The 12,971-nt window shown below is 47.7% G+C and overlaps 1 protein-coding gene across 1 annotated transcript; it reads left to right on the top strand.

The window, feature by feature from the left end:
- The first annotated feature begins 2,450 nt into the window (after nucleotides 1-2,450).
- On the top strand, nucleotides 2,451-3,616 carry LOC107523387 (myeloid cell surface antigen CD33-like). Its single transcript, XM_016194238.2, has 3 exons — nucleotides 2,451-2,487; nucleotides 2,552-2,929; nucleotides 3,365-3,616. Exons 1-3 carry the CDS (start codon nucleotides 2,451-2,453, stop codon nucleotides 3,583-3,585), a joined length of 636 nt encoding a protein of 211 aa, XP_016049724.2. The 3' UTR covers nucleotides 3,586-3,616.
- The last annotated feature ends 9,355 nt before the right edge of the window (nucleotides 3,617-12,971 follow it).

Consider the following 12,971-nt stretch of genomic DNA (forward strand, 5'->3'; position numbering starts at 1 on the left):
AGCACCCTCAGGCTATCCCGGCAGAAAATCAATAAAGACATGAGGGAGCTAAATGAGGAGATAGATAAACTAGAACTACTGGACATTTTCAGAGTCTTTCATCCCAAGAAACAGGAATGTGCATTCTACTCAAGTCCACATGGATCATTCTCAAGGATAGACCATATGTTAGGGCACAAAGACAGCATCAGCAAATACAAGAGCATTGAAATCATCCCAAGCATCTTCTCAGACCACAGTGTAGTTAAACTAACAGTTAACAATCAACAAAAGATTAATAATAGTCCCAAAATGTGGAAGCTCAACAGTACACTCTCTTTGTGTCAAAGAGAAAATAAAAGAAGAAATAAAAAAGTTTCGAGAGTTCAATGGAAATGAAGACACAAGCTATCAAAATATTTGGGACACAGCTAAGGCAGTACTGAGAGGGAAGTTCATAGCCATACAAGCACACATTAGGAAACAAGAAAAATCACAAATAAGCAGCCTGATTGCACATCTTAAAGACCTAGAAGAAGAAGAACAAAGGAACCCTAAAGCAACCAGAAGGACACAAATCACTAAAGTTAGGGCAGAAATAAATAACATTGAAAATAAGAAAACCACACAAAAGATAAACAAAAGTAAATGTTGTTTCTTCGAAAGAGTGAATAAAATTGACAAAACTTTAGCCAGACACACACAAAAAAAAAGGGAGAAGACCCAAATAAACTGTATACTAAGTAAAATAGGAGATATCACAACAGACACTGCAGAAATTCAACATATCATGCAAGGCTTCTATGAACAACTATATGCCATCAAGCTAGAGAACCTGGAAGAAATGGACGATTTCCTAGATACCTACGAACTTCCAACATTAAGTAAAGAGGAATTAGATAACATGAACAGGCTCGTCACATCTAATGAAATTGAAACAATTATCAAAAATCTTCCCAAGAATAAAAGTCCTGGACCAGATGGTTTTACAAATGAATTCTACAAAACCTTCAAGGAAGAGTTAATTCCTCTACTTTTAAAAGTCTTCCAGAAGACTGAAGAGACTGGAATACGCTCTTCCAGCTTCTATGAAGCCAACATCCCTTTGATACCAAAAGCAGACAGGGACACAACCAAAAAAGAAAACTACAGACCAATATCTCCAATGAACATAGATGTGAAAATATTGAACAAAATTCTAGCCAACAGGATACAGCAGTATATTAAAAATATTGTTCACCATGACCAAGTGAAGTTTATCCCAGGTATGCAAAGTTGGTATAATATATGTAAATCAATCAACATGAACCACCACATAAACAAAAGCAAGACCAAAAACTACATGGTCATATCAATAGATGCAGAGAAAGCCTTTGACAAAACACAACATCCCTTTATGATCAAAATACTACAAAAAATGGAAATGGATGGAAAATTCCTCAAGATAGTGGACTCTATATATAGCAAACCTACAGCCAACATCATACTCAATGGTGAAAAACTGGAAGCATTTCCACTCAGCCTAGGCAGGGCTGCTCACTATCACCATTGCTATTCAACATAGTGTTGGATGTTCTTGCCATAACAATCAGGCAGGAGCAAGGAATTAAGGGGATACAGATTGGAAGAGAAGAAGTCAAACTCTCCCTATTTGCAGATGACATGATAGTATACATAGAAAAACCTAAGGAATCCAGCAAGAAGATTTTGGAAATCATCAGGCAATACAGTAAGGTATCAGGCTACAAAATTAACATTCAAAAGTCAGTGGCATTCCTCTATGCAAACACTAAGATAGAAGAAGTTGAAATCCAGAAATCAATTCCATTTACTATAGCAACAAAACCAATAAAATATCTAGGAATAAACCTAGCCAAAGAAGTGAAAGACTTGTATACTGAAAATTATGAGTCACTCCTCAAGGAAATTGAAAAAGACACAAAGAAGTGGAAAGGTATTCCATGTCCATGGGTTGGAAGAATTAACATCATCAAAATGAATATACTGCCCAGTCATAAACAAATTTAATGCTATCTCCATCAAGATCCCAACCACATTTTTTAGGAGCATAGACTTCCACACAAACCCTAACTAACCCCACAGCCCCAGGCCAGAGCTATGAAGGTCAGGCTGAGGCTGTGACCCCACAGGGTTGATGGGAGCTGTCCAGGCCCTGGAGTGGATGGTGCTCAGGAAAGAGTCTCCCCATTTCCAGGACTCAGGGGCTGGAGGGCAGAGCTGGACTGGAGGCTGGAGGTGGAGTCTGTGCTGCTGCTGCTCCTGGGAGGGACTCTGGGCGTCTCCCCAGGGAGTGTGAGTCCTGTGAGGAGGACAGAGCTCTGTTCTGAGGTTACTCTTCTTTGTCTGTGAGGCCTCCTGCTCCTCCCCAGCTTCCTGTGGTCTCCCTGCAGTGCCCTCCACTCCTGTCCCTCTCTGTCCACACACAGGAGGCAGGAAGCCCCAGCTCAGACATGCTGCTGCTGCTACTGCTGCCCCTGATGTGCACAGGTGAGTGGGCCTGGGGCAGAGGGGCAGCAGGTGGGGGCCCCAGCTGATCACCCTCTCCCCTCAGGCTCCCTGGCTCAGGATTCTTATTGGCTGAAAGTACAGGAGTCGGTGATGGTGCAGGAGGGCCTGTGTGTGTATGTGCCCTGCAGATTCGCCCACCCTTGGATACTCTATGATTACCGTACCCTTCCTCACGGCTACCGGTTCAGGGAAGGAGCTAATATAGACACAGACACTCCAGTGGCCACAAACAACCCAAAGCATGAAGTGCTGAAGGAGACCCACGGCCACTTCCTCCTCCTCGGGGACCCCAAGGACTACAACTGCTCCCTGTTCATCAGAGACGCCAGGAAGGAGGACCAGGGGAAATACTTTTACAGGGTGGAGAGAGGAGGGTTAAAGTACAGTTACACAAGGACTCTGCTTAACCTGCATGTGACAGGTAAGAAAGAAAAACAGGGAAAGAGGTGATGGATAGAGAGTACTTGTGTTTCTCTCTCTCTGCCAGAGGGCAGTTTCCTGGAAACAACTTCAGTCCTCACAGATGGCATTTTATTCATTCATTGCTTATGAGAGAAACAGAGAGCAGAGCAGGAGAGGGAGGAGAGAAAGAGGGACCCTGCAGCTTGTTCAACAACCGTGAACTTTCACCCTGCAGCTGGGCACCAGGGGCTCTAAGTCCAGTCCTCACACAGGGGACATGTGCACTGTGCCAGGTTCACACCACACAGCCTCAGCTCACAGCCTTTCTTCAGAGAGAGTTTGGCGATTCCTGTCAGGACAGATGGGGATCTGGGGGTGCTCATCAAAACCTGAGCTCTCTCTGAATATCACTCCTAGATGCCCCAGCAGACCCTCTTGTTCTCTCTCCCCACAGCCCTGACCCACACCCCTCACATCCTCGTCCCAGAAATGCTCCAGTCTGGCTGCTCCAGGAACCTGACCTGCTCTGTGCCCTGGGCCTGTGAGAGGGGGACACCCCCCAGCTTCTCCTGGATTGGGGATGCCGTCACCTCCCAGGTCTCCAGCAGCCTCTTATCCTCAGTGCTCACCCTCAAGCCACAGCCTCAGGACCATGGCTCCAACCTCACCTGCTGAGTGACCTTCCCTGGGGCTAATGTGACTGTGGAAAGAATAGTCCATCTCATAGTGTCTCATGTCTGTGAGTGTGGGGACAGGGTCCCAGCTCCTGGGAGTGTGTTGGGGGCAGGCAGGAGGGCTGGGCTGGGGCACCTGGTGACCTGGAGCCTGGCTGAGCAGGGTTGGAAGCACATAGCCCTGCCCTGCATTGCTGAGTGCTGGAGGAGGAGGGCCCTCACCACCTCACCCCAGCCCTTTCCACTAAGCAGGAAATGTCCTCACTGTCTCCTGTCCTGGCTGCACCCACACCCAGCACACTGTCTCCTGGGGTGGCACAGGGAGGGGCTCCCCCAGGGCTGTGATGGAGTGAAGCAGGGCTGCCTGGTGGGCAGAGATAAACTCTTAGGGCTCGGGGATGGCTGCAGTGGGGGCAGGGAATCCATCACACTGCTGACAGGTGACACCCAGAGACCCAGATCTGACCTGGTGCTGTGCTCAGGAGGCAGGAGGGAGGAGCTGGGGCTGAGCTGAGGGGCTGAGACCCTCCTGCTTCCAGCTCCTTCTGAGACCTGGACAGAACCCCAGAGACTCTGGGTGACAGGCCTGGGGAGGCCAGGAGGGAGAGTGCAGACACTCAGGGTGAGGAGGGGCCATCCTTGTGTCTCTGCAAGCCCTGGGCTGAGCCTCCTGACCCTTGGAGAGCAGGAGTGGGGTCTGTGCAGACACCCTGGTGGAGATGGGGCTGGTTGCAGAAGGAGTGGAGTTTGGGGTGTGTGAGTGTTGGGTGGTGAGTGATAAAGTCCAGGTCCTACAGCCTGTGGTCTGGAGAAGGCTCATCTCTCCTGGGTGGAGATCCTGGGGCTACACCCTGGATGGCGGAGGGGCACCTCAGTCCTCCTGCTGCCAGACTTGAGCTCACCAGGTCTCTCTGGTCACAGGGCAGCCTGGCTACAGAGAAGGAATCATGCAGGGGGCCCTGTGGGGAGCAGGTGTCTGCTTGCTGTCCTCCTCATCCTCCTCTTTTTCATGTGAGTCATGTGGGGAGTGGGACAGGGGAGGAGGAGGGTGGGGAAGGGACATAGTTGGGAGGATTCCAGCCAAGAGGCTGTTTAGCTACTGGGACAGGTATGAGGGGTCCTCAACTGTTGTCTCAGATGTCCCAGGCACAAGGGACCTGTTACAAAATCTTATACAGGACCCCAATTAATTCCCAGCACCCACCTCCACCCCCCACTATACCCCCTTCTGCTTGGGCTCTGGCTGAGTAACGGGTCCCAGTGCCACAGACCCTGTGTCCCCTGGCAGAGTGAAGAACTGCAGGAAGACAGCAGCCAGAGCAGCAGTGGACATGGATGGCAGCCACCCAGACAGAGGGACAGCTTCCCAGGTGAGTGATGTGGCCGTCCTGCGGTGCCCTCTGACCTATGACCCCTCTGGGGGCCCAGTCCAGCTCCTGCACAGGAGCAGAAACTAGCAAGTCACTTCCATCTCCTGGCTATGATGTGGATGTGTTGTGTTTGCATCTGAGGAGGCAGAGAAGCAGGACACACTGAGAAGATGCTTGTCACTTCAGTCCCCAGAGCAGAGGGGATGCCACCCACACTGCCCCCCAGGAAACCCTGGTTGGTGAAGAGGAGAGGGAGCCAAGGAGGGCAGAAGAGGCTTTGAGGGAGCTTCTGTAGAGGAGGGTGCATGGGAGTGGGCCGGATAAGCTGTGGGACAGGGGAGAACTGGGTAATGGATGCACTTGGGGCTCCAGAGTCGGGTCTGTGCCATGAGAGCCTCGGGCAGCTCCTGCCCTTCCCTCCTCACTCTCCAGCCTATAGTTGGCTCTCCAGGTAGGGAGCCCAGAGGTCAGAGCCTCAGCGGCTCAGGGGTGGCCCCCACAGGGACTTCCTCTCCTGGGTGCTCCTTCTCACTCAGGGCTGCTGGTCCCAGAGGCCCAGCCTGAGTCCCAGCCCTGCCCCTCCCCTTCCTCCATGTCCTCCAGCTGCACCTGTGCTGTTGTGAGTACAGCCCAGTGTAGCCTCTGCCTTCGGGCTGGGGTCCCTTCAGCCTAACCCCAACCCTGCACGGCAGCAGGGCCCCAGTGAAGAGCTCTGGCCCAGGTCTGAGAGGCAGGGCTGCTCCCCCTGACAGGAAGCTGGAGACCAGGCCACTTGCTCAGGTCTTTGGGCTGGAACCTGTGTCCCCTGCCTGCTCCCCAACCCTGGGCTCTCAGCCCTCAGCAGAGGACACCCTCCATGCAGGGCTTGGCTGGCTGAGCCCCCTCCTCACCTGTGTTCACACTCCCTGCCCTGCTCTGAGCTCAGCCCCATTCATGGTGAATCTACTTCAGGAGGAGGTGTGGAGGGGGGAGTTGGGAGCCTGTGGAGCTCTCTCTCTGCTCCATCCACTCCTTCAAGGACTGTCTCTAAGGGGGGCCAGGGGATGGCACACCAGGCAGGCACAAATATTACCAGTTCAAAGACCCAGGCTCAAGCTCTCACTCCCCACCTGCAGGAGGGATGCTTTCTCCAGCTATTAAGGAGGTCTACAGGTGTCTCTCCTTCTCTCTCCCTCTCTGTCTCACCCTCCACTTTCTATTTCCCTCTGTCCTATATCTAAAATAATAAAATTAGAGAGAAAAAAGTTGCCACAGGAAGCAGTGGATTCATAATGCCAGCACCATGTCATCTTCTCCACTTGCAGCAGCAAAGAGAAGAGGGGCTCAGGTCAGGCCTTGAAAAGACACCTGTAGTGGGGAAACGCTGAGATTGGAGCCCCCACCATCTCTGAGAGTAGGTGAAACCACAGAGAACGGACAGATCTAGGAAGAGAGCCCTGGGGACCTTCCTGCATGTAGAGTCAGGGTGGCACACTGGACACATCAGGAGAGACTTTCTGCCCTCCTCCTGCCCCCAGGGCCTGCTCTGACCCCTCCTCTCTCCCCACACAGGCTGACCCACAGGAGTCCATAGCAGACGCCCCCGCTGACCCCCCAAGCTCTGCAGGGGCTGGCCCCTCCCTGGGGCAGGAGCAGGAGGTGCACTATGCCACCCTCTCATTTCACATGAAGAATCCTCAGGAGGGCGCCCCCAGGGCCCAGTGAGTAGCTCACAGAGCCACGAGCCCCAGCCTGAGCCCCCACAGCCTCCTGGGGATGCAGATGCCGACCTGTTAGCTCATTTGTGAGGGACGAATGCAGGGAGAGATGGCTGCCTTCCCCTTTCCTGAGGCTGCCATGCTGGTGTCTGTGAGCAGGACAGGAATGTTCTCAGGACAGGACAGCAGCTGGGAATCTTCCTCCAGGAGCAAACAGTGAGCACCTCATGGCCACACATCCTGCAGGGGACACTTTGTGCAGGGCCAGGCCTTTTGGATCCAGTGTCAACCATCCTCAGAGAGTCCCTGACATCTCCTGTCCCCCTCACAGTGCCCAGGTGTCCATAGAAGCCACTAGTCATGGCAGGCCCCCTAAAGTGTCAGAAGATTATGACAAGAACTCCCAGGGACTGTCTGTCTCTCCAGTGGCCTCAGGCTTGTCTCTCCCAGTGCAGCTTTTTCTGCTCCCCTGAGGTCTTGGGTCCCATTGCTTCTGCACAGTGACTACCTGACTGGGGAGAAGTTCCTGGGCCACAGGGAGCTGTGCCCTAGACCAGCTGCTTCTCCTGCTACAGTCACCTCCCCTCAGGCAGGGGGCTCACAGCCTCTGTGTGTGTCTCCTGCTGTGCTGCAGCTGCCTTAGACCTGGCAACCAGGGGGCCATGGACCAAGACTGTGACCCTTGACTCACTCAGAGTGGGAACTGGGCTCTTTACACTGCATGTCTGGTTCACTGTCTTGAGAAGTGGATAAAGAGGTTGTCATTGGATGGGGTGGAGATGAAATAAAGTCACATCTGCACACATCCTGCAGATGTTCTGCTTCCAGAGAGGGTGGTGCAAACTGGGTACTCCTCCCTGGAGCAAAAGGACTTGGGTGACATTTCACCCAGAGCTGAGCTGTTCTCTCTTCAGATCCTGAACCAGAAGCAGGTCTGCCTCACTCTTGGGTCAAAGCACCCCCACCTGGCCCCTGCAGACTTGGCCTCCAGCCAGTGGCCAGCTTCTGACTCTCCTCTTTCCACCTGCCTCCCCCATCCAAGACTCATCCTGCTCCAGGCAAAAGTAATATGTGAAATGTGGAGCATGTCCTATGCCCAAGTCTGGGGAGAGGAGGGCTATGAGCATCCACATTCTTGAGAGAAACTGGCCTCTGGCATCTGCTAGGGTTTGCTGCAGTTTAGTGTCTGCTGGAGGACAGTGGCTTCCCCTTTCTGTGTGTGTCTACAGAAACACCAGCTACACAGGAGCCAAACTAGATAACTGATAAGGGACAGACAAGGAGGTGGGACTTGGAGTGTCGAAAACAGCTGGAGGAAGAAACCTCTTCCCTGCAGCCTCCTGGAGGAGGATTGACTTGAGCGATGGTTTCCTCTTTGTAATAAAGTTTTCATTGTTATTTTCTTTACCAATGGTTGTGTGTGTCATTGATGACTGATTTAAAAATAAAACATTTTATTTTCAACTTTTGTTTCACTACAGCCATGAGCTGAACATAATCAAGATACAGTTGAGGTCTGGGAGGTGATTCGCCTGGTTAAATGAGCATAGTACTATGGGCAAGGATCCAGCAAGGGTCTGGGTCCAACTCCCTGCTCCCCATCTGCAGCAGGGACCCTAAACTAGTGGTGAAGCCTATCTCTCTTTCTCTATCTATTTGTCTATTTAACATCTATCTATATCTTCCCCCCTCCCTTCAATTTCTCTCTGTCCTATCAAATAAAAGGAAAGAGAGAGACAGAGAAAGAAACCACCAGGAGTGGTAAATTCTTAGTGCTGGCACGAAGTGCTAAGGATAACTGTGGAGGAGGGAAAAAAAAGAAAGAAAGAAAAAAAGAAAGAAAGAAAGAAAGAAAGAAAGAAAGAAAGAAAGAAAGAAAGAAAAAGATTCTTTTTACCTGCTCAGTACAAATTAGTAATGTGTGAAGTTCACAATAACACAGCCTAGGTCAATACACAGGAAGATGTGTTCCCCGTAACTGACTGATTACTGGATGATTTTGACTTTTCCAGGATTTTTTTTCCCAGAGACTACTCAGCTCTAACTTACAGTGTTACTGGGGACTGAATCTAGGACCTTTGCAGCCTCAGGCATGACAGTCTTGTTGCTTAACCTCTCTTCAGTTCCAATTTAGACTTTTCAAACCCATGGGTCCTGCTGTAACTATTCTAATTTGTTCATGGCACAGGGGCAGTCAGTCACAGACAATCTGCCAATGAGTGAGTTTGGCTGGAGCCTAACAAAATCCTGAGCACCAAGCAGACAGCCCACAGGCTGGAGTTTGCTGGCTCTGTTCCAGGCTGTTCTTTCCCTCACTCCCTGTGCCTCTCTAGTGCCTCATCCTCACCCTCCATAAGTCCCTTCCAGTCAGATTCATTCCTCCCAGTTCCTTTATCCATGAAGGTCATCACCAGGCAGCATCTGGGCGACACCTTCTTACCTGTCAGAACAAGCTCAAAACAGATGTTTGGGTGGAGGTGGCAGATTCAACAAGGAACATTATCTCCACCCTGAACAGGATGAAGGAGAATTAAGGAAAGTGGTAGAAATGGAGAGGAGGATGGACCTTAGGACTAGAGAGACAGCACAGAGGCAGCATCTCCAACCCCCCCCCCACATACACACAGGAAGGACTCAGGACCCATTTTTCCTAAACTGAGAGACACACAGAAGCAGCAAGTGTGCTGCTTGCTGTCCTGAAGGGAGGGGAGCCCCTCTGACAGCACAGAGAGCCCAGCCCCCCCAGAAGGGATCCAGGACCCCTACATGGGGGTTTCCATAAGCTGAGAGGTTCCTCTCTCTCTACCCCTAGGAGCTAGGCAGGTGACAGAGCTGGAAGGAGGGATCCAGGCAGAGTGTCTGATGCTGCTGACCAGACATCAGCTTTCCCCTGGTCAAAGAGAAGGGAATCTTCAGACATTTAACAGCTATGTGTGAGAGTGGGGTGTGTGTGTGTGTGTGTGTGTGTGTGTGTGTGTGTGTGTGTGTGTGTGTTCACTTGGTGTGTGCACTATGTTCATGTAAGTATGGGCCATGTTATGCATGTACAAAATATTGTATCTTGCTATTGACTGTAGACTATTAATCCCCCAATAAAGAAAATTTTTTTAAAAGAAGGAAAAAAGAAAGAAAGAAAGAAAGAGAGAGAGAAAGAAAGGAAGAAAGAAAATAAGGAAGGAAGGAAGGAAGGAAGGAAGGAAGGAAGGAAGATAAATCATGATGAGAACCCTAAGACTTTTCAGCCAACGAACATGGTACAACTTTCTTGTCTGCACAGATAATTGTATTGGGTTCCTATTACACAACACATTCTTTTTTCCATTTTTTTCTTTTTTGTAACACAGAGCAAGTTGTGATTTCCCTAAGTGAAACTAACTTCCTTATATACTAAACGAGGGTTCCAGTAAATACTGGTGATACCAGACATTACATGAGTTCCAAGTACTGCCGGGATGCATATGGCACAGAGGGATGGAGGGAAAAAACCAGAGCTGACCCTGAGACTATCTTTCCAGCTTTAGATGACACTCACGTTCCCTGTGAGCATTGCAGCTTTCGACCACACATCACTGTGAAATGGAAATGTGTGTTTTGCATGGCAAAATATGCTCATCTGTATGGAGAAGAACTGGAGAAATTGCTCAATCCTCCACATCCTGCTTGGCAGCCCCCATGGGAATGTCACCTCTGCTCTGACTCAGAGGCTGTGCCTCCCTCCTCTCACACAGCAACAGTCCTCAGGAATGAGAGTCTTTGCAGATCCATTATGATATCCCCTGCCCCTATAAAAAATATTTTTAAAAAGAAAAATATGTATCACTCAAGGTGTTATGAGGAGTCACAAAATTCTGGCACATTACAGAAAGAGTGGGAAAGGTTCACATGAACTCTTCAAGAAATAGCTGGGCTATTCCTGCTGAAGTTGAATATACAGTAACTTGGGGGAGCTGGGGCAGCAGCACACCAGTTGGGCACCCACATTTCCATCTGCAAGGGCATGCAAGCCCCGCTTCCTACCTGCTTCACAAGCATTGAAGCAAATATGCAGGTATCTATCTATCTCTATTTCCCCCTGTCTCAAGTTCTCTGTCCTATCAAATAAAATAGAAAAGAAAAATGCATTACTTATTGGTCTAGCATAACCACTATTTTGATTGTATTTATAGAGATAGAAACATCTGTCTACAAAGTCTTGTAGTTTAATATGCACAATGAAAATACAATGATCTCACATGTTTATCTGTTGTATGCTTTACATTGGGTAGTTCTCCCCCGCCAAGAGAATTGCATCAAATTCTAAGTCATTAGATTATCAATTTTAATATTTTTCCTGGCCTTGTGTATGTCTTGCTGGTCACAAATAAAAGACTACAACCGTGACAAGCCTTCACATAAAGAACCAGCCTTTCATATGGTGAAAAGCCTTCTTAAAATAAAAAATCCCCTATATGTAGTCCAATTTTCAGTTTATGTGACTTGACAATGTTTTTATGCTTTTACAAAGATAATAAAATCTCAGCTGATTCCAACAGCTTTAGTAGTCTTTACTGATGGGTCCTCTTCAAAGACAGGCCCCCCACCTGAGACAAGCCCTTGGGGCAGTGAGGTTTGTCCCTTCCACCAACAGTTCATCTTGGGTCTCTTTAGAGCAACCTCAGGGAGTGCAGGACTGGACCTCTGTGCCACCACCAACATAGTTTTAACTCCAGACATGGATATTCAGCCCTTGCCCACCGGCATTTACAGCCCGCTCCCCCCTCACACATTTGGATTATTATTAGGGAGGAGCAGCACAACCCTTAAAGGCCTATTAATCACCCCAGGTGTTGTTGATAATGATTTTCACAGGAGAAATTAAGCTCATGATCTCCTCCCCATATGGGGCCACTGCCATTACTAAAGGTCTACGGGTGCCTCAGCTATTCCTCTTACCCTTGACATTCACAGATGACCCCAGCTGCAAGACAATCCAGAGAGATAAAGGCCTTGGCTCCTCTGATACATATTGGGTACAAACTGTCACTAACAATAAATTCATGTTAAAACTTTGGCTAGATGGAAAAGAATTTGAAGGACTCATAGACATGGTCACTGATGTAACCATTACCAAAAAAAGATTCCTGGCCTGATAAAAAATTTTTTATTTGGCAGATGTGACTCAACAAAATTATTTAGTGTAAAATTGTCATCTAAAAGAAATGTAACAGTAAAAATTTATTTTGAACATTTCAGCTATGAGGTTTATCTTAACCTTTTAAGTTACCCATCCAAATCAAAGTGAAAGATCAATTAAGTTGTGTACCCACCCTTGTTCATAGCTTCCCTAAGGGTGTGATAAGCTTTGATAAGCTAAGATCCTAACAAACTAAGTTTAACATTTTACTTAAAATTGTTTAAGTGATCTTAAAATAAAAAAGTAAACATTTTATCATGTCAACACATTAGGTATTGACTTTTTATAGCATACTGGTATATTTTAATAAAGAGCCTTCTAAAATCATATGAAGGAACTCAAGCCAATTCTAACCACTAAATCATCAATCATAGTAAACTTCTAAGTTGGTACAAGTTTTCTTCCCAAGTAAATGACAGACTGCTCATATGGTAAGATTTAAAACTAAACATTTTTCTTTTTTTATTTATGGGTGTGTGGTGACTCCTAAAGTCACTCATATCCTAAAATTTTTCTCATTTCTTTACAAGCCTCTTAAAATTTTAATGCTTGACTTGCCATAGTGAGAGCACTTTACTGGCTCCCACATTGTTTAATTAAGATCCTGCTATTCAGACTTTTAAGATTAATCCCCATTGATAAAAGCCAATGCTCTCTGGCAGATTGATGTAACTCACCTGCCCATGTTTAGTAAACAAAAACATTTTTTTCTCAATTGGTACTTTTTCTAAATTTATGTGGGCTATAGCTCAAACAAGGAAAATCTCAAAAAATTATGAGCCATATGCTCTCCTATTGCTTCAATAGATATATCCATTCCATATATTTTTGTTCCCTTTAAAACATAGAGTAATATTACAATATTTCCTATACTATAACCCTTAAGCTCAATTAATAAAAATAAAAAAGGGGAATGCACCCCCCAATATTCAGTTGGCTAAAGTATCAATGAAGTAACTATACTAAACCTTCTTAATATTTATAAAAATTCGAATTGTCCATTTATTATATCTCATTGGCAAAGCCACCCACTATTCCAGTCATAGAGACATATTCTTTTTCTTTTTTCAACACTAGATGTCCATTTTTCTTTTCCTTTTATCCTGTTGGCAAGTCCTTACCACAAAGGACACCATGGCAGTATATA

The sequence above is a fragment of the Erinaceus europaeus genome, chromosome 2 (assembly GCF_950295315.1).
Source record: "Erinaceus europaeus chromosome 2, mEriEur2.1, whole genome shotgun sequence".
In the NCBI taxonomy this organism is placed as follows: domain Eukaryota; kingdom Metazoa; phylum Chordata; class Mammalia; order Eulipotyphla; family Erinaceidae; genus Erinaceus; species Erinaceus europaeus.